Source organism: Pavona decussata, unplaced genomic scaffold (genome assembly GCF_977016875.1).
Source record: "Pavona decussata unplaced genomic scaffold, jaPavDecu1.1 SCAFFOLD_300, whole genome shotgun sequence".
NCBI classification, from domain to species: Eukaryota; Metazoa; Cnidaria; class Anthozoa; order Scleractinia; family Agariciidae; genus Pavona; species Pavona decussata.
The window spans coordinates 1,919,389-1,940,984 of NW_028145697.1; the positions used below are offsets into that span (position 1 = coordinate 1,919,389).

Genomic DNA, 21,596 nt, shown 5'->3' on the forward strand with positions numbered 1-21,596 from the left:
CAGTCAGTTACTCAGTCCTCGTTTTGCAGCAAACTGTTGTTTGTATACACAGACCCTATGCCAAAAAGGCTGACATTTGATATTCTTTTGTTTGCATTCAAAGCTCGTTCTTGAGTCCAAAATAAAAAATATATATTTACTTGAACGAGGCTGGTGAGGCAAATTCGAATGTAGAAAAAATGTTAAAATGTCGGCCATTTTTGCTTAGGGTCAATGTACCACTTTATTTCACATCTTCCTTTAGAAGTTACAAACGACTGTAACGTCGGTAGTTTTACATGCAACTCTCTTACAAGTTGTTTTCAACAATTATGGGCCATGCACAATTGTTCATGTGCCTCATGCTTCAGAGAACTGTTGTTTGTATACTACTTTATTTCACATTGTCCTTTATAAGTTATAAACGGCTGAAACGTTGGTTACTACTTAGTTACTACTTTAGACCTTTAATTGACTTTTGATTTTTTGATTCTTGGATTTGTTTTGTTTTTTTTTACATTTTTTAGTGTATAGATTATAATATGTTTGACACTGTAAAGCGCATTTGAGCGTTAGGAAAATGCGCTATAGAAATAAATTATTTATATTATATCATTCATATTATATTGTTCTTTGTCTGGTACAGCCGAGTGTTGCGATGGTGGTTTTACTTGAAACTCTCTTGCACATTTTGTCAACATTCCCGGGTCTTTACATTTTGCAGGAAATTTCTACTTACACATTGTTTCAATTTGTTGTCTATCAGATATAGACGAGTGTAGCACTGGCAGTTATACATGTAACCCTCTTGCAAGTTGTGTCAACACCCATGGGTCATACACCTGTTTATGTGCGAAAGGATACACTGGGCATGGCAGAGTAGTTTGTGTTGGTATGTATGTATGCATGTCTACACTTCATAGCCGTCAGGTCTCACCTTAGACCTAGAATAGCGGTAGAGGTCTAAAAAAAAACTACTGCTGAACGCATGAGCGGAACCCGACTGCGTTGATCAGCAGTGCTTTACTTTCCTATAGGTCTGGGAAACCATGGTCTATTTTGAGCTTCCGGGCGCACAGCAGAGAAATGCTGATGGCTGTTTCCAGGGACAGCAAACTATAAATACAAATTAAGAACGCGAGAATAAACTATGCTTTAAAACTTGTTAAAACTTTATGCTTCAATACAAACAGCACGTAGCCTTTGAGAGTTTATGGAAGGTTTGAAAAAACAAAATTGAGCCGTTGAGGTGAGTAAGTATTCGCCAAGATGTTCACGAATTTAGGAAAACGTATTTCCTCACATATTTGACCATAGCTTCGTTCTTTGTAGATCATGAACATTCTTTCGTCGGAAATTTGCCTTGGTTTACCCAATAAAAAATTGACAAAGCCACTTTTCTCTGTTTTCATCATGACAAAACTCCTTTTTTCATACAGATATAGTTTTGAAATGTGAAGCCGTTTTTTCACTTTGTCCTCGACAAATGGGTATTTGAGGTATTGTTTCAATCGTTTACGCTTTTGATTTATTATTTCAGACATAAATGAATGTAGAATGGATCCCAACCCTTGCGGTAACAATACCATTTGTGAGAATACTGAAGGGTCGTACAGATGTAACTGCCAACCTGGTTTCATCATGAAGGATAACAAGTGTGCCGGTAATAGGGTTTTTTCTTTTGTTTTTGTTTTGTTGTTGTTATTTGTTTGTTTTTTTGTTTGTTTGTGTGTGTGTCAGGGGCACCCAACAACAGTTTTCTCTCAGATCCTTTGAAACGCTATTTTAGGCTATCTGGAGTGCCTTTTAAGCTCTATAGGTTCATTTTAGGCTGCGCTATAATATTTTTATCTGTTCGGTCATTCTAGGGGAACTTCGGTCTTTTCGAAATAACTAGGGCATTTGTGTCCATTTCCCGAAAACCTTACGTCTTATTTCCTTTCCGAAAATCTTAGCTGACCTTTTTTCCGTACCCGAAACGACATTTTTATCAATCCGAAAGCACGAGGCCTTAAATTTTCCATATCACGAAAGTTCTAGGTGAAAATTCCCCTCAGAAAATTGTAGGGGATTAAGGACCTTCCGAACAGATAATTTACCGAAACGTTCCGTTGGGTGCCCCTGTGTGTGTGTTAGGTTGGGTTTTTACCCTGTCTTGTGTAAGTTTGTTTACCTATGTTCAGTTCAAGGCATATGTGACAATCATTTTGTTCAATTTAACGTACTGTTTACTTTGAATGCCAGGCGTTTTCCTAATTTGGCTTTTATTATGGGCACATTTCCCATTTGCGGAGAAACAGTGTGATAGTGTTTAGCACGTCTGACTACGTTTGAAATGTGGGCTCCGTCATTTGGAAGGCTGGCATCTTGATCATTATTTTCGTGGACAGGAACTTCTGCTTCACATTATCTGTCTATCCACCCAGGTGCTAGCCTCCCATGCAGTCGTTTTTAGGGGTCTCGTTTTACCCTGCTCCCCACAAAGGAGGTAATACGACTCCTCTAAAAACGACTGCGTGGGCGGCTACCCAAGTGCAGGATTCATAAATAGTTTCAGCAAAATGGTTAATTTCCAGAGGCAGGCTGTACCGTCCTTATCACAAAAAGAATTCCTTGAAAAGTTCAAAGCATCTGGGCCAAATAATGTTTATACCTGGCGAATTTGCGTGGTATCTGGCTAACAATAATAGCCTTTCAGTGGTACAAATGGCAACGAGTGAAACGTTAGCAAACCTAATGAAGTGCTCGGTGGTAGCCTTGTGGTAGATTAGTATCCTAGCCAGGGAGAGTAGTGATACTGCTACCTCCTTCATGTTATAAGCCATGGAGCTCCTTCAATCGCGACTTAGCTTCAACCTTTACATATCCCGTGTGAGGATATAAAGATCTCAAAGAAACGTACCATTAAAGACAAGTGACACCGAGTATGAACAAATACCAACGGAGTTTGCTGACCAATACCTAGAGCATGAGTCTAACAGCCGGCACTGCTGACCGTTACTAGGGAACGGCAACGACAACGGCGACAGTAACGAAAACGTCACTTGAAAATATCAGTTAGTTTTATTTGTGCTATCTCGCGATTATTTCAACCCATCCAACTAGTACATAAACTACAAACTAACCGGGAACCAAATTGGAAGGCATGGCGTTTGAGTTAAGAAAGAGAATAGAAAATTCACCGTCGTACTGTATGTTCACGGTCTCCACAAAACTTTGTCATTTCACGTTGTTGTTTTACCGAGGACGGAAAAATGTACCAAAATCTAAAACACACGTGCAGAGCAATTGTTCTTACTCATTTTAATAGACCTACTGTTTTGTGGCGTTGCCGTTGCCGTCGCTGTCGCCGTCGTCATTGCTTGAGTTCCCCAATGTTTAGTCTCTTCCTTAAATCATTGCTAGGTTTTGGCATAGATCCTTTGCTTGACATTTTCAGACTATGATGAATGCATTAGCGGAACAGTTCAATGCCAGCCACATAGTGAATGTGTTAACACCATTGGGTCTTATACTTGCGAGTGTAATCCAGGCTTTTTCAGCAATGGACCTTACTGCCTTGGTAAGAATTTCTAAGCTTGCCACCTTACAGTTACTTTACTAGAACCGATGTTATTAGAATTTGTTTGGGTTTAGTCCGTGTAAACTTTGATCCCTTTCGGGCAAACATGGAGCCATTCATCTCCTGGATTATTGTTAATGTGTTGCTACTTGTTTAAACTTGGAAGTTATCACTCCTCAAAGTCTTATGGACGGTTCCTCCAAATACAGAGGCATTTTTGCGCAGTTTATTACTGTGCGGGATAAGCAGATATTAGCAAGGGCTAGTGGAATCCAAACAGATAATTGGGGATAACCACGCATTTTCCGGAAATAATTAAGCAACAATAATTCTAAAAAGAGCTAAAACACAAAACGATGTATGGCATTTTTTCCCAAATTGAAGCTTAATTATCTCTGAAAAATGTGTGGTTACCCCTAATTTTCTTTTCGGATTCCAAAAACCATGGCTAAGATATGCTTTTCTCTCGTAGTTACAAACCGCGAAGAAATATCTCTGCTTTAGCTGGCACTGCCGTTTAGAGATGCGACTCGGATCACCCCGAGATGCGCAGAACGTATGTGCAAAAGGAAGCACCGTCCTTAAATCGAGTCCTCTTTAGCCAAGCATACTTGGGGAGGCGGCGTGGCCCAGCTGTTAAAGCGCCGGACTTGAAATCCGGAGGTCCCGGGTTCAAGTCCCACCTCGGCCACTCTTGTAAATAGCCAGCTGGTTTGCCTCCTGCCAGTTGGGATTTTTAACTTGTTGTGTTCGATTTGATTATTAGTATTTGTTTCCCGTTAATTCTGAGTGGAATGCCTGTAAACTAGCTTTCGGTGGCTAAGTGCATTTCCACTATAAACAAAGCATTTGACACTTGACATTTGGTGTAATGAGGGGTGATCTAGTCGCAGGGTTTACTTTGGCCTACAGTCTGCGTAATACACTGACTCTTCAAGTTTGCTTTCTCTTTGCTGAATTATTATTACTTTTTTAGTTAAAAGAAATTGAAAGCAAATATTTTGGCAAATCTTCTTTGTGGCAAGAAGTTGTCAGTGATGAAAGAAAATAAAACTAACGCAATTCAGGACTTTCTGGCTTCTTTGCTGGTAAAAGTGACTACGCAGAATTTACAATAAAAAAGATAATTTTCATAAGCTTCTGGATTTTTTTACGCGGAAACGGAAAGACAAATTCCAGCTGAGAAAACAAATGTTACACCTCGTTCACTTCATAAAGGTTTAATAAAACCTTCACATTTCCCCCATTTAAACAGGTTACTATTGTACCGATTTCTGGCAATTCAAAGATCTTTTCGCCTCGTTCTTTTTCACTTTAGATTTCAACGAATGTCTGAGCGGTCGTCATAACTGTGACGTCAACGCATGGTGCACCAACACTGCGGGCTCATATAAATGTTTCTGTAAAGAGGGGTATCATGGGAATGGATTCAGATGTGCAAAGGAAGGTGACGAGGCTATCGTCAAGTAAGTCCACCGGCTTATTTTGAAATGAATGTGTGCACTTGTTATTATATGAAACACTGAATGGGTCGTGGCCAGGTTATTAATTCGTCTGGAGTAAGTGACAATGACCAATTTGTTAAAAGCAGTATTAACCGCAAGTTTTTGAATGCAGTTTTTGTGGGTAGTGCACTGTATAGTGCTCTACCCACTAGTCGTCAAGGATGCAAGAGTGAGTGAGTCAGTCAGAGAGTCAGTCAGTGAGTCAGTCACTGAGTCAGTCAGTCAGTCAGTCAGTGAGTCAGTCAGTCAGTCAGTGTCCGTCCGTCCGTACGTAAACAAACAGGTCCACAGCGCGTGCACAGCACTACCCACATGTACGTAATGCGTGCCTATTTTTTGAATGAGTTTTCTGGAACGTTTAGGTCATAGCAAATCGATGACTGTGATTGATATGTAGGTTTTGTCGAGATGAAGAACAATTTTTCCCATTGATACATCGTGTAACAAAAATCTTTCATTTGATTTGATTCTTGTGGTTTTAGTTCTTTTCAGTCTTTCCAGTCAATAAGGTACCCTTTGCATCTTTCCCATGTACTATATGACCCACTTTCGGGTTCTTCCCATTTGCCAGAACTGGCCGGTCAGAACTGTAAAGCGAATGCTTCATTTTGAAGGGATGGTGCTGCAAAATCTTAAAAAAATCTCAGAAAATGGTACGCGCTATTTTGAACAAATTTGAGGGACTAGGATAAAACTTATCCTTATCCTTCAAATTGGTCGGAACTGGCCAGTTCTGACAAATGGAAAGTACCCGTAGTAAACGTCTTATTACAAGTAATTTCCACGACATCAAGTTCTTTAACAGACCTCCAAAATGGCGGCCGAAAATTCAAAAAAGTTAAAATTAAAAACGTATACCAGCACTAGAAAGAACACATTTACTTTAGTAACCCTGCAAAGTTTCAGCATATCAGGTGTAATATCAGCTAAGAAAATGTAAGTTGAAAAATGACAAATTTACAAATGTTTGTATGACTGGGAGTATGAGGTATACCCCCAGTCATACAAACGTCTGTAAATTTGTCAAATTTCATCTTACATTTCCTAAGCTGATATAACACCTAATATGCTGAAACTTTGCAAGGTTACTACAATAAAGGTGCTCTTTCCAGTGCAGGTATCAATTTTTCATTCAATTTACTTTTAACTCATTCAAATCTGTTGCCGCTATTTTGTAGAAGGGTCTATTACTGATTTAATTTTGGGGGGTAAGAGGGAGGGGGTGTTGTGAAAATTAAATTAAACGTTGCAAAAACTTAACAGGAGGACGCTTGGCGTGAATGTGAAGTTCATTAGATGTTCTCTAAGGTAATTAAGGTTAATTTTTTTGTTTTGTTGTTTTGCAGACAAATTGGTGAGGACGACTGAGAGAAGAACTATATGGCTGTTATTATACTTTCAGCTATATGTATTTTCGCGTTGTGTTGGATAACACGCAGCTATGGTAAAGAAGAGTCAGTGGGATTTCTAAGAGTAAGGAAGCAACGTGGTCCTCTAGACAGGATGTGGGCTGATCTCGTAAAGGTGCTGTACAATCAGAAAATAGCACGTAGAAAAGATGCAGGACTCTCAGAACACAGTGACTTACAATCAGAAGCAATGTAGTCCTTTGGCTCCGTTGGACTGTGTTGACTCCCTAATGGTGCTATACGAGCGGGAACACGTTTTCAGGGTACATTGTTCGTCAGGATTATCGGTCGGTTCATTGTCAACAATAGCATCTACGGCAGTTCCAACTTAAAGGTGTAATATCAAAAACTTTTCACTTGTTCACGAAAACATGATGAACCTATAATTCTTTTCGTATACTACACATGCGCGTAGTTTTACTTCCGCCTAATTGCCCAGGACTATCACTTAACAAATCGACGACAGTTTTCTATGGTCTTTACTCTTTTATTAAATTCTCAGCCTCGGATATTGCATTTCTAGCGTTCTGATTGGTTCACTAAATCCCGGTTATCAGCTCATATACCGTAGTTTGACCTTATATGGAAAACGATTGCCCCAGGTGTCGCTAAGCTAAAAACCTTTTTTCGGCCGGAAAGCGAAAGTTTCTTCGAAAAAATCGAGAAAAGAAAAAGAAAAGAAAAGAAATACCAGACAACGACAACAATAAAAGCCACAAAGTTCGGCATGACACTATTTAATGGTACGTATTTCCTTTAAAATCAGAAAAATTGCACGATTTTACGATTTAGATCACATAACAACAACAATAGCAATAAAAACTGGTTACCTTGAAAAATTTCAGGATGGCTTGCAAATCCTGGCGGTAAGAGGTTAAAACCGATCGAAGAAATTTCTCAAGAAGAGCTTAATGCCTGCCTTTCTGTTTCTATGCATTTACGAGGACTCCAGTTACAAAAGTTCATCCAAGAAATCTGTACGAGCGGCGGCGATAATGTTCGTTTCCATCGCTCGGCACCACTCAGCAAAACATTTGCACAAATGTACACAGCTCTTGCGCTTCTCGATAAGCTTGAAGTTTAAAAACTCGCACTGAATGCTTGTCTCAGTGAGGTTGTACCTCGACACTTGGACTCGGCTTGCCCTTAGTGTTTTAAAATGTCTGCGAGGAGTTCAGTTCAGCATAAAAAAGCCGTCCTTGATCCCTTCCTTGCTCGGCACCACACAGCAAAACATTTGCTCAAATGTGCTCAACTATTACGCTTCTCGATGAGCTGGAACTTCAAAAGCACTTGAATGCTTGTCTCAGAAAGGTTGTTACTCGTACACTTGAACGTTTCTCGAATTTGAGACGTTCGACTGTGTCCGATCTTCTTCGCTTTGGATTTTTCATTAAACTCCGTTCGCAATGAGCTGCGCGTGTCATGTGATCATTAAGTTTACCGTTTTCTATGTCATGTGCCGTTTAAGTTTTGACTGTTTCAAGACTTTAAAGACACCGGTTAAAGGGATTGTAAACGCAGAAAATCAAGCTGGGAAGAGTGGACGGATGTGCACGAATTCTGAAGATTCGTGACATGCGGATGTTAGTCGGAAGCATTCTTGTTGTCATAACTGCTTACAAATTTTCCAGCTGGACTACAGTAGGACTACAATAACATCCTCATGAAGTCCAGTTGGGTTTGTTTTTTGTTTCACGGATTACAATGCTTGAAACATGTCACGGTAGCAACAGAAAATTAAGAGTTTCCCATCCACCAAAGAGCAAAAAACGGGAATCTGAAATTTGCCAAACTGCCAGGGCCAGGATAAAAAGGGAGGCAATTTCTGCCCTGCGTAGCAAGACTTCTCTCGGTTTCATCTTCGTTCGTCTCCCCGCTAAGAAAACATTTTAGACCGTGGGTACTGTTAGGGCAATTGCATGGCCGTGTGCCAACTTTCAATCGCCCAAAAAGGGAAAGACGCCTCGATTCTCATGCGCAGAAAAACCGACGCGAATTGACAGAGAGCGAAACGAATTTTTAGCGAAAGGAACGTATGAATGTACGCATAACGCGCGGGAACAAGACAGCAAACCTTACCGGGTTGGACGGTCAGGGGAATATACATAGAACTAAAAGCGCCAAAGATTCTATGGAAGGTCGTTTAACTCTAACCACTTATATCAAACAGCAAATTCTCCTTTCTTGTCCCCATACTTTTCTTATAAAAGTACTGGAGAGAAGTTATTAAAAAATCTAGAAAATTCATCTTGGGTGATCGTATCCTTAATTCTCATGACCTCAGCGGTTGAATAAGCATTGATGTTACAAGGAGAAATTTGATGCTGATCACTGTTATGTTAAGATAGCAAACTACACCGTATAATATTTTATCAACTTCATTCGGCAGCTTTTTTTTTGTGCATTATAAATCCCATGCAAAACTCCCTGAGTAGCTGCAAATTGTTACTTTCGTTGACAGTGTAATGCTTATAGTCCTAATCTTGGAAACGTTTCGTGCAACACTTCTTGCAACAAAATTGTGATAAGTGCTACTAAGAAGTTGCTTACTCTAAAGGTCAATTTAGACTGTACGACTTTTGATTACGATTTTCGTAGGTTTTTAAAAACATGTTTCAAAATTGCGCGCCTTAGTTTACCGGAAACAATAGGCCATTTACGAGTTGCTCTGAACCTCATTATGAAGGCGAGGCTAGGTGCAAAACTTTTCATATGAAAATTGCACCTAGCCTCACTTTCATAATGAGGTGCAAAGCAACTCGGAAATGGCCTATTGGGAGGTCTTCTTTTTTGGCCAAACGTCAGTGAAACTCTTCAAACTTTCGCATTTTTAGGCTGAACTACGGATTTTGTGCGCTAAACCATAGACGGTATTAAATTGTTTGTGACAAGACTAAATTACAATGAATATTGCCGCGGCTTTAATGTAGTGGCAATTTCATGATAGATCTCTGTGATCGATTCCTTCAAAATTCAGCCTTTACACAAAAAGCCAATCTCGTCTCCAGAGCCTTCGTTGCCCTTGTCCAGCGAAACTTGGTGCTGACCAAAAGAAAAAGCGGGCTGTGGGGACGAGATTGGCAAAAAGCAAATATGGATCCACATTTCACGGTCACAATCCTCAGTGCATACTAAACCTGGGCAAGTTGGGGACGTTATTCAGACTTTGGCTTAACGAGCGATATACGACCCTTTTGCAGGGAGTGCTTATCGTCAGCATGTCACATACAACAAAGTCGTACTGTTTAAATTGTACCTAAGGACGGTGCCTACTAATGCCGAAGTATTTTTGCGCAGTTTATGACTATGCAGGAAGAGCAGATCTTAGCAAGGGCTATGGGAATCCAAAAAGAAAATAGGGGGTAACCACGCATTTTTTAGAGATAATTAAGCAACAATTATTCTAAAAAGCAGTAAAATACAAAGCAATGTATGGCGTTTTTTTGTTGTTGTTGTTTTTTGTTTTTTTTTTTCCAAATTGAAACTTGATTATCTCTGAAAAATGCAGGTTACCCTCAATGTTCTTTTAGGACACCAAAAGCACATGCTAAGTTCTGCTTTCTCCGCATAGTTTTAAACAGCGCAAAAATATCCCTGTATTGATAGCCACCACCACCCATCGGAAGACCGAGTACTCGAGATACGCAGAGCGTATGCGCAGTAAGAAAAGTAGGCACCATCCTTAAGAGTAGCTTTAAGGCGCGGTAAACTTAGTCTTACACAATCAACAAAAATCAACTTTATTCCAGTTCGGTATGCAAGCACTGAATTGGAAATCCGCTTTCGGATTTCCATTCCAAGTTTTTCCCATTGACTTCTTTCTGTTTGTATTTTCAGTTATTAAAATAGCTTAAGGTTTTATACGGTAAAAATCCATGAGTAAGAACCTGTATTTTTCCAAGTTAGCCTCAACAGATTCTTCCATAAATGGTGCTTAACAGAAATGTAGACTATATAGGTTCATAAACACGTTCTTATTTTCTTGATAACAAAATACATGTACTCTCCAGTGCAGTGTGAAAACAACATGGCACTCTGAATAGTCCAGCCTCAACTGACACAGTATAGGTTGATTGCACGTTTCGTCATGGCGGCCAAGTTGTTGGTATGGAACAATAAGATTTTTTTCCTCTGGGAGTTAACTATCATTTTTATGCAAACTATGTGAGCAAATTTTCTTTTGTTTTTACCACCAACATAGCGGCAATGCAATCCACTTATTGTTATACAGTGGTTTTTACAATTGTTTCACCTAAATACGTTAATTATTTTTGAATTTACTACAACTAATTAGAGGATATGAAATGTTGGGTTTTTTTCTATTCCTGAGAACTTATTTTATTTTACTTATAAATTCTAAGTCTTAAGAATAAATTTTAAAAGAATAAGAACCTGATTTGGATTTAAAGAGGCAGTGTCACGTACTTTTAGTGTCACTTTTAATAACCAAAATCATATCTGTATCGATTGAAACGTTAAAATAATGGTTCATTTTTGTTAACAATTACCCTACTAATACACAGAAACTAGTATTAATTATCTTTGGCTGCGGGTGGGCAGGAGTGAAATGGATTGCAACTTGAAAAATTTGGCCAATTTTTTCAAGTTTTTCCTGTGTATTTTGAAGAAATCGGCAAAAAAAATGATAAGAGTTTGCCCTTCCCAGGAGAAATCCCTTAGTGTTTTATTCTAGGTGCTCCAATAGCAATTTGATGTTCTAGAAAAGGTATCTTGTCAAATATTTGAGCAGTTTTTGACCAAAACACAGAGAAATCGCCGTGACAGTGCCCCTTTAAGGCTTAACAGGTCATTCTTTGTTTAAAGGGTCTCTAAATTAGCAATTTTAGCCTAACAGGTTCTTAAAATTCATGTTCTTACTTGCGGGTTTTTACTGTATTAGTTGAAGCAACTGTTGCAGCAATGAAAGTGCAAGATATCTCTGTTGCGGTTTATGTTACTAGGGCCCATCCTTATCAACTCTGTTGATAATTTTACTTCCCCCTGGCGCAGCGTAGCTGTTTCTTATGAAACAAACCCCCTTATCCATTGGATATATATGCATAAATCTTCTCCAGAAATTCACGCAAGAAGATTACAGCCCATTTTAAAAGCGATATAAAAAACAAATTATGCCTTATAACTCGAGCATCACAATTCCTCAATTTCTATGTCAAACTTGTCACCAGCTGGTATTGCAGTGCACCTGTAAACTGATTTTGTCCTTTGACGAACCATTGCAGTCAGAGCACAAGTGAAGCCTTCGGTGCAAGGACACATCTTGGAGAGACCGGGCTGTAATGTAAAGGAATCGATAAAATCTTGTTAAATTGAGTCCTTCTGGAAATTACATTTTGAACGTTAACATACCCTTAGGGCCCGAGGCAAACCTTTTTTCTAATGGCAATGGAGCCGCAGGCGTAGGCTCGTTTTCCGCCGCTCGCTCGGGTCGGAGAAAAGGGTGAGCGCGGGCTCATTTTCCCGAACAGCGGCTGGTAACCGAGCCTACCGCAGGCCAATCTCGTACCCAGAGTCTTCATTCTTTTTGGTCAGTGGGGCAACGCCGGGAAGGCTCTGGGGACATCGAATTTTATTACCACAGGATTTCTGCGGTAAAACAATGGAAACCGTTAAAGAAAAGCCAATAAAAAAAAATTGAATTTTTTCGATGTCCCCAGAGTCTTCCCGGCGTTCCCCCGCTGTCCAAAAAGGCTGAAGATTCTGGGTACGAGATTGACTGCAGGCGCGTGAATCAGTTGAAAAATCCAACCGCCGAGGCAGTTTTATTTCTCAACACTTCTTCTTCTATTTTCTTTTCTTTTGGTTACTCTATTATAATTTTCCTTCCAGTACCTTAGTAGTTTTTACTTCTCATTTTTTTTTTTTTTTTTGTAGTTGTCATATTCTTGTGTTAGTCTTCCTTCGTCTCGACTAGCTCTAGCCATTTGCGGGGCAAGCAAGCCACTACCAGAGTTATGTTTTGAAAATAAATGAACATTGTGCACGTTCGGGGACGTTAGAAAGATAAATGATAAGATAAAAGATAAGGACAATGCCTCCTAATACAGTGGTTATTTTGCGCATTTTATGGAAACGCAGGAAGAGCAGATCTTAAGGACGGTGCCTACTTTTGTTACTGCGCATACGTTCTGCGCATCTCGAGATACTCGGGTTTCCTATGCGGCAGTCTGCAGTACCAATGAAACGTCATTAATAATTCATAAGCCGATTGACCTATCAAAAAATGGTCGATAATACATCACGTGCAGTGACTTTATATCGATAACTCTCCTCCTTATTAGTATGCGGTGTTTTATCAGCTGATAACACTCCTCATTTGTATGCGGTGTTTTATCAGCTGATAAAACACTCCTCATTAGTATGTGGTGTTTTTCTCGTATGCTAATAAAGCATAATTGTTATGAACCCTATTGACACGCGCTTTTCCAGGAATGTTTTTGAAGCCGTTCAAAAAACTCGCAGCACGTGTTTTATCGGGTTTAAACCACTCGGCTGTGCCTCGTGGTTTTAAACCCGATAAAACACTCCTGCTCGTTTTAAAAACATTACATAATGTCCTTACTATTTCAAAAGGTAAGCATCTCTGTTTAGATAAAAGCATCTTTTTGCACACTTTTCCATCTCTTCTATTCCGAAAGGCACAGCATTCGTCTTTGGAGCAATCATATTGAGTTTTGCATCTTTTGTATCCAGTTACCTGTACGAATGCCAGCAAAATAAATTGTTTAGTAAGTGATGATTATTTAAGCAAGTCTAAAGGGCTGATCACATGGGCGATATTTTGAGTTTCTTCTTTCTTTGTAGATCAGGATCAGTAATGGAGTTAATATTTAATAATTATTCCACGAGCGCGCGCTGGATATGAGGGCATAATTAGTATTCTTTTATGTGCATGCAAATAAGCCTTCTTGACCTCGCTTTTGAGTGAAAATACTTTTGTTTTTACACATGCTAGCGAGGCTAGGAAGGCTTATTTAAATGCATACAAAAGAATAACAATTAAGCCCTCCATTTATGAAAGAGGTCTATACAGCAAACTGCTTTTGGAGACAGATGGTCAGCCACGAGTTTCCCAGTTCTTCTCTTGTTTCTTATTACATATAACTTGTTTCGAAGGCATTTTAGTGACTGAATTATACAGGTTTAAGGAAACAGACTGTTGGGTTTATGGTCGACACATGGCTAATTAATTGAAGTTATTACGCAATACCATCAAGTTCCAGTGAGACGGCCCCAGGCCGCGCGCAGCCTTGACTCACTCATGTTCTGTGAGGATTTTTCCTTTTCTTCTGTTGAGTCGTAAAGGTCACTACTGTTTTAAGCGGAAATGTTCCTATATCTTGGCGAAGGGCTTTGAATGTCATCTATTGTTTTGGAGATTTTTCAAACGCAGTTAAAAATATCACAAGTGCTGTGGCCATATGTAACAACTGATCCACTCTAGATACAAGACTGTCTCATTGTTGGGAAATTGTTTGATATTTCCCAAATTATTTTCGAGAAATGTTAAGTGATCTACAAAAATCAAAAGGGAGGACTTACCCGCTGCGTGGATGGTGGTCCTTTGGAACGCAGCAACCGGCGTGCTGATGACTCGTGTATCTCCCTCGACCTAGCAACGTCCTGTTAATGATAGGAGTTAAATGAAAAAGCGAAATCGTAGACTGAGGAGAACAAGGCGAAGGACAGCAAGTGACCTGCGTAAGGTTTGCGACACGCAGACCACTGCAGTTGGAACCTTGTTTCAGTTTAAATTAACAGAATGACAGTGTAGGTAATTGAAAGTTTATGGACTACAAAGGTTCAATAGGCGGGCGAGCAGTTGTACACGGTACAAGAACACGACGTTTTTAGGTTGCAACGTTACCTTTTCTGCTGGTATTCCGGTTGAGATGTAAATGAAACAAATGGCAATCAACACGAGAGACTTTGAAACATTCATGTTTTGATTCGGGGGCTGTTCTCTCTTGCCTTGTTGTTTGGAGCAATATTGGCGCGTTTGTTGGCAGAAATGAACGTTCCTCTTATTTTATTAGCTTGTGACGTCCGTTTTTGGCAGTCTAATGTTGAGTTGAACCAGCTGTGAAGCATAAGAGCAATTGCAAATGTTTCTATTCCGCCAGATGATAAACCTGTTCACTGTGTCTGTTGGTCAACTGAAAAACTTGAAGACCCTCGATTTTTTCATAATTTTTTGGAACAGCTTGCCGTTTAGCCATGCAAACGCCTGGTATTTGAAACTTTAGAAAGATCCATGACATGTTTTTACATCAGACTAAAAATAACACGGACATCGCGAATTGTCGGGTCAGCTTTGCGTTAATAAAACACTGCACAAGCCAGCACTTTATTTTATTTATTTTCCCGGCCAAAATCAGGTGTTAATTTCATTTCGTCACATATCAGCCGGTGGTAACACAATATTGAGCAAGAAGACTCAGAAGCCTTTCTAGACATATCTATGTATCTGTGGCTGTGAGATCCCCCTTACTAAAAATAAATACTACTTATGCAATGTCTAAAATTATAGCATTTGACAGATTTATATTCGGTCAAGAAAGATAGCTTTTACCAGAATAACTACTACTTGGTTGACAATGAAACAGCAACTAAGTAAATTAAGTTTAAAAGTAGGAACTGCCATCCAACCTGTGTTTGTGAGTCGAAAACTCAATGAAGATCTTAAGGTGCAAGAAGCCAAGCCCTCCTTGTCAACCAACAATGCGTAGTATACGAATTTAAATGTAACCTGTGCGATGCAGGATATGTGGGGTATACGCGTGGGCACCTGCATGAGCGCGTAGACGGACACAAAAGAAAGTCGTCTTCAATTTACAAACATTACCATCTTCAACATAATGACCAGATACCACAGCGTTTTTTAGAACTGTTTCACGTTCTTGCGAAATGCACCAGCAAATTTGATTGCCTCATTCATGAGATGCTATTCATACGCAAACTGAAGCCAGAACTGAACGTGCAAACTGATTCAATTCGCGCTAAAGTATTTGTTTGACCATCTATTAATATGTTAATTTTCAGCTCTAGCCTATTTAAATATCCGCGTTCACAAACTGATTTTTTCTCTTGATAATGGAGTCAAGATGACTCCGAAACGTCGAACCTTAAATCTCTCTGTAATTTTTGCATGTCTTTGATCAAAACAGCTCAAATATTTGACAATGAAATTGTTTTGTAACATGAAATTAGTCTTACAACACAGAGAAGAAAATATCAGATTTTTTCTTTTACGAAGAACAACGACAATAAATTTTAGCGACTTCTCTAAAATACACAGGAAGAACTTGAAAAAATTGGTTGCAATCCATTTCCATCCTAGTCATCCGTTACCAAACATAATTAATACTAGTTTCTGTGTACTAGTAGCGTTATTGTTAACAACACTAAACCATCATCTTAACGATTTCATTGAAATAAATACGTCTTTTGGGCCATTCAAAGTGACACTAAAACTAGGGACACACAGCGGGAGTCGCGTAGGTCTGTCAACTCCATTTGTTGAACACAGCACAATTGACAAAAAGCAACTTTCACACTAACGGCACATTGCGGTGCAAAAAAGTATAGTTAAACGACATTTGTCTTTACGTTTGCCCCAAGCTGTTTAATATTACTGATCAGACGAACAAATCTCTGAGTACTCAAAACGGCCAAACAGCCAAAAATAGTTTGCTGATGATGAAATTCAGTTACAGAAATGCATTACTGAGCAAACTCGAGAATGCAATCAGTAAAATTTGGTTAAACAAAGCTGTTCTTATTTGTGTTTAATTTTGTATACAGATAGGTTTACAGCTGAGCCTGAATCCTCGAATAACGAACAAATTTACGACTCAAATCCGGCGACACTACGAGATGGTTCGCTCGCTGCCGATAAGATTCCAACCCCCAAAACGCGTCATATTCAATCTTTATACAGTCACGACTCTTGCCTTACGGATACCTCACTTTTCCGGACACCTCGACAATACGGACAACAGCTAAATCCCCGGCAAAAATAAACTACAGACGTTTGACTGAAATAAGGTCAAGTAAATTCCCGCTTTTACCGACTCTCCCTATTTAGGGCACTGACGCGGTCCGCAATAAAGAGACTTGACATCAAAAGCTGTGTGTTTCATCAACCTAAAAGCATCACTTATACCAAATTGTCTGCGACATACGCCGATTTTTGAACGACTTTTCTCTCTCTCTACGTTTGCTGAGCGTCAACGAAAGCACGCGGAAGCTAAGGGAGAGAACCACAGGAACGCAATGATGCGGCGCAAAGGATTTACAAGATCCCGTCGGTATCAATGGAAACCACGAGGTGAAAAAAATGTATGATATTTATTTCCCTCGGGGAGTAAATTATTTTATTTGTTTTGTTAAATGGGCCGTTTTCACGTTAGAGAATGATTATTCGTCACAGACAGACTATCCGTCTTAATGTTACAATTTTAGACGGATAAGCCGTCTGATTTTATCGGTATATTTATCGGTTTCTTGAGACGGATTTTGAAGACGAATTATTCGTCTGTGACGAATAATCCGTCCTTTAAGAAGTTCCGTTTTCACACTACGACGGAGAATTCTTCAGATGAGTAATCCGTCTAGACGGATCATCCCGTTTTTAGCACTGGAAAACAACCATTATAAGTATGGATTTATAGGAAGAAAAAGCCAGGTCACCGTCTATTCCATCAGCTATTGTAGCAAGGTGGCCGCCGGTTTGTCCACCCACTTGCCACCTCTGGGCTTGTGTAACAATACTGTAGGGTGATGGCGGGTGCTTTCCCACCTTTGCCGGGAATTGTTCATCCAGGTGAGTTGTAATTTGTTAATTAGTTTTTGAAAAAATAAACGGCCACCTTTGTCGCCAAAAAATGGCAAAGGGTTGTCTAAGTTTGTCCTTTCCAGTGAACTGAGCGCATTGCATAAATTAGTACTTAAATCACATAAGGGATGACGTAGAGCATATATCAAGGCACAACGTCTTAAAGAGGAAGTGTCATGGTGTTTTTGACCTCTTTTCTTAAAAATGGTGAAAAAAGACCTTAACTTAGCTACAAAATAATTCTAGAACAACAAGAGGAAAGAAATCAACTCAATTTTTAAAAGGAACATCTCTTGATCTGTTCTAGCGCATTTTGGAAACAAAAATGCGTGGACTTGAAAACATTAGCCTAACATTTTTCAAGTTTCAATCCGTTCCAACCTACTCTGTCTCTGACTAGAGGCACTTATCGACAGTTTTGTTTCACTGGGCGGATAATTTATAACAAAACTAGACAATTATTTTCTTGTTTCTGTTGACAGACAAATGTTTTTGAGTTATGAAATGACATCAAATTCTTGTGATACTTCCTCTTTAACTAGCGATTCACGACACTTGTCGAGCTTCTTAGCCGCCTTTACTTCAAGATCAGTTTGGTAGCATATGCATATCCAGATAGTTCTTTGTTGAAAAAAGCAATAGTTCACCTCTACAAATAAGGTGCCGGTCAAACAGACAATATTTCACGCAACAACATGCACTGTTAAGAGATATTTAGATTCGCGTTTGCGGCAAACAGGAAACATGAGATTCGCGTTTATGTTTTCTTGAAGAAATGGGTACATACTCTTGATGGTCCCAAAATCTGGAACTCTCTTCCAATATCAATTAATTCTTCATCAGTTTTGTCACCTTAAAGAAAAAAAAATGTTGCAGTTTTTATCTATAAAATCATGAATTGACCAAGCCGCGCTTACGCAGCACCATATTTTCTATCTATTAAAGTGGCCTCTCTAATAAGATTGGTGGTTTCTAGAGGTCTCCTCGCCATTCTTGTAAATTGAGTGATTTCTTTCTTTCTTTCTTTTTTTTTAGTAAGGCAAATAAATGATGATGAGAAGACTAGAATGATAAAAAAATAATTTTGGCTTTTGATGTTAATGCGAAACTCAGACTGAACTTTATTGAGAAACTGAAAACAGCAAGCAGCAAATGAAGGGTAAACATGGTAACGAGGTCTAGCACCACGTTGCATGGATGTTGGTCGAAAGCCAAACGCATTGCTGTCATCACGGTTGTTTCATTGACACCGCTAGCCGGAAGAGTCCTCTTTAATTAGTAATATGGCCTCGTTTGAGAGCTCCGTAAAATTCGGCAAACCTTGCACAGGTTTGCATGGCGGTCGGCAGCTGTTTACCTTCCGGTCGGGAAAAATTTTCCCGTAGCCACACAAAAAGTTTATTATTTTTGCTATAATTTGCTTTCTAACAGATGTGGCTCTCAGACTTGTCCATTTTGCTAATTTTAGGGGACTCTTTCCTCGATGGATGTTTATTGTTATATCAAAATTTAGTAAAACGGTAATAAGGTTTATTATATTATTTGTGGTGTGGCAAAATAAATAAACTATCTAAACTATCTAAACTGGTCCCCTCCGAAAAGGAGCATTTTGATTGGCTCCCTGAGCGTCCGACTTTTCATATACAGACCGCTAAGATGGATCGCTTACGTTTGAAAGAAGCAATGTGTTTCAATTTTGACAAAAACAAAGGAAAACTGTTTTAAATTAAGCTTATGAGCAGGAACTGTTCAAACTGTTATGTCGGGGTTTTTATTTTCTTGCTCTTTTTCTCGCACTACTTAAACATAAACAAATTTCACACGGACTTGAAAGCAACAAGCGGGAAAGTCTATGTAATAAAAACCCTGTTGACCTAGTTTCTTCCTTGCTCTTCCTTGTTTTGCAAGTTTATGGTCCATAAATTTGCAAAACAAAAAAGAACTCGACCAATATTTTCCCATACGACCTCACGCTAGTCAGTCAATATTATATATTTGTACTAGTATACAACATTCCTACTGTTCTGTTTTCGCGGTTTGTTTGACCACAAGTCGCAACAATTTTGATTTAAATTTGCAAAACAGTTAACGGACAGCAGGCAACAGGAACGAGTCACAAAGACTTAGCCGAGAGTGATGAAGAGAGCAAGGCATTTTCACTTTGGCGACATTTGACCACAACTTAGTACCAGAATCCTTCAGTTTTATATTTGTTTTCTCATGGTAATTAGAGCTATTGTTCTTTGCTGTCCACTGATATTACAAAACTTACATTTGAAAAGGAAAACGAAATGAATTCTAGTAGTTACAGTCAAATGGCACCATCATGAAATTGGCCTATTGGAAAGAACAAATAAAGAAAAGAATACCATTTTGGCGTATTTTTGATAGTAAAAACTTTATAGCACTTTATATCCATTTACATAACTTTGGACAAAAAATTTTGTTGATTGACACTGAACCAAAATTAAAACCAAACTTCAAAACAAGTAAGTAATGCATAGATAAACATTTATGACACCCGTCGCCTCTGTACATATAGGAACCACAAAATTTCGCAGTTGCTGAATTATCATGAACGCCGCGAAGTTTAGGGGAACGCAAATTGCACAAAAACGAAATCATAACTATTTCACTTGTGGTGACCCACAGGGTAATATACAGTAATTTGCTTTATGATTGTGGGTGGAAAAGAAGGAGACAAAAATGCACTTAACATAATATTTACGGCATTTTCTTGAAAACTGGATAAATGGAGCGGAAAGAAGTGTATTTTCAACAAGAAATGAAAAGAGACATTTGGTTAGAAAGCAAAGCGGGAACTTAATCAACCTTTGTATGATTCTGTCAAGTATATCTAATTCTCTAAATGTGTCTTAATTAATTCAATCTGGTATACTATGTATGTATATATATTAAACGAGAGTGCGCAAATAAACTGTCTATCTGTTTATCACAGTCGTGGCTAGACTAAGGTACAACAAGTAACATCCCAAACTGAGCATCGATCGTCTCCAAATAATAGCTGCAGCCATTTGTGTTTCTGTAATTTATATTTTCATGAGAATTTTCTTTTGGAAGCGAAAGTCTACTCAACTGATAATTCTCACGCCTTTGTTAGTTAGAGTTGATATCCAGTTCACATAATCCGAAAATTGAACAAGATTCCCGTTCTCTTTATCGTAATTCATCACCGTGCCCTTAACATATCCAACCAACAAACCAAAATACTTCACATCTCCATCGACATTCTCCTTGTACTCTTCTTCAACCCTTATCCCAATTATTCTTTCTCCCAATCTCCGTTTAATTTGATGACCTTTCGCCGGTCTGGTTTATTTGGTTTTCAAATGGAATTTTAATATTAAAAATGGATTTCGGTGATAATATTTGATTAATTTTGTAGGTTTTGAGAAGAAGTGAAAAAATTTACTTTATGTATTACGCATCGCTAACACTCAGACACACACAAAAAATTGATGCTTTATCTTCCTCTCTTCTCTCTATTACTATTTCTTATTGTATAGGCTATTTCAATTAACGCTGTCGGATCAAAGCTTCAAGCTTAAAGGCTTCCTCAAAGCAGCTGCCAACTCACCCACTTGATATTCGAACATTTTTTTCATTCAAATGCCTCGCCATCGTAGATCTTCACCGAAGGGGCGAGGCATAACTGATTTCGATGAATTTATTCATAAAAAAAACTCACATAACCTTGCGGTCTTGTCTTGTAGTTTTACTAATACCTCATTGTAGTTTTACTAATAACTCATTGTATAGCAGTTTTATTGCCTTGTTGTAATTTTACATTATTTTCATAAATTGCATTGTTGTAATTAGTTGTAATTAATTGCTTTAAATTAGTTGTCATTAATTAGTATTGCTGTAAATTAGTTCTGAAAAACCCAAATGGAAGAAACTAATAAAATGTATTATAAATGTATTGTATTGTATTGCGCGTGATTCGCTAGCACCACTATCTATGATAACTACAGTCAACTCCCTTTATTGCAGACACCATCGAGACTTCGAGTTAGACTGTCCTTAATAGCGAGAGTCCGTACTAGCGGGAATTTAATTCAGTCAAACGTCTGAAATTTATTTTTGCCGTGCGTTATGCAGCTGTCCGTATTATCGGGTGTCCGTTATAGCGAGGTGTCCGCAAGGCGGGAGTTGACGGTACTAAAAACTTAAATGCGAAATTTGCGCTCTTTTACACTGACCGAAACATACAAAAGGCAAACTTCGCCGTGAGTAATATTCAATAACTGCCAAAATACGAA

The 21,596-nt window shown here is 38.8% G+C and overlaps 2 protein-coding genes across 2 annotated transcripts in view; one reads left to right on the forward strand and one right to left on the reverse strand.

Moving 5' to 3' along the window:
- LOC146454560 (uncharacterized) overlaps positions 1–9,900 on the forward strand; it is a 69,879-nt gene extending 59,979 nt beyond the window's left edge. Inside the window, exons 19-23 of the mRNA XM_085095290.1 lie at positions 746–871; positions 1,520–1,642; positions 3,419–3,541; positions 4,860–5,007; positions 6,393–9,900. Of these exons, the coding sequence (XP_084951416.1) occupies positions 746–871; positions 1,520–1,642; positions 3,419–3,541; positions 4,860–5,007; positions 6,393–6,414 (542 nt within the window). The 3' untranslated portion in view covers positions 6,415–9,900. The remainder of the gene's footprint in view (positions 1–745; positions 872–1,519; positions 1,643–3,418; positions 3,542–4,859; positions 5,008–6,392) is intronic.
- Positions 9,901–10,182: 282 nt separating this feature from the next.
- Positions 10,183–14,506, reverse strand: LOC146454562 (uncharacterized). The gene is made up of 4 exons (XM_085095138.1): positions 14,344–14,506; positions 14,019–14,099; positions 13,039–13,173; positions 10,183–11,750 (listed from the first exon to the last, which is right to left on the reverse strand). Exons 1-4 carry the CDS (start codon positions 14,416–14,418, stop codon positions 11,607–11,609), a joined length of 435 nt encoding a protein of 144 aa, XP_084951264.1. The 5' UTR covers positions 14,419–14,506; the 3' UTR covers positions 10,183–11,606.
- Between the last annotated feature and the right edge of the window lie 7,090 nt (positions 14,507–21,596).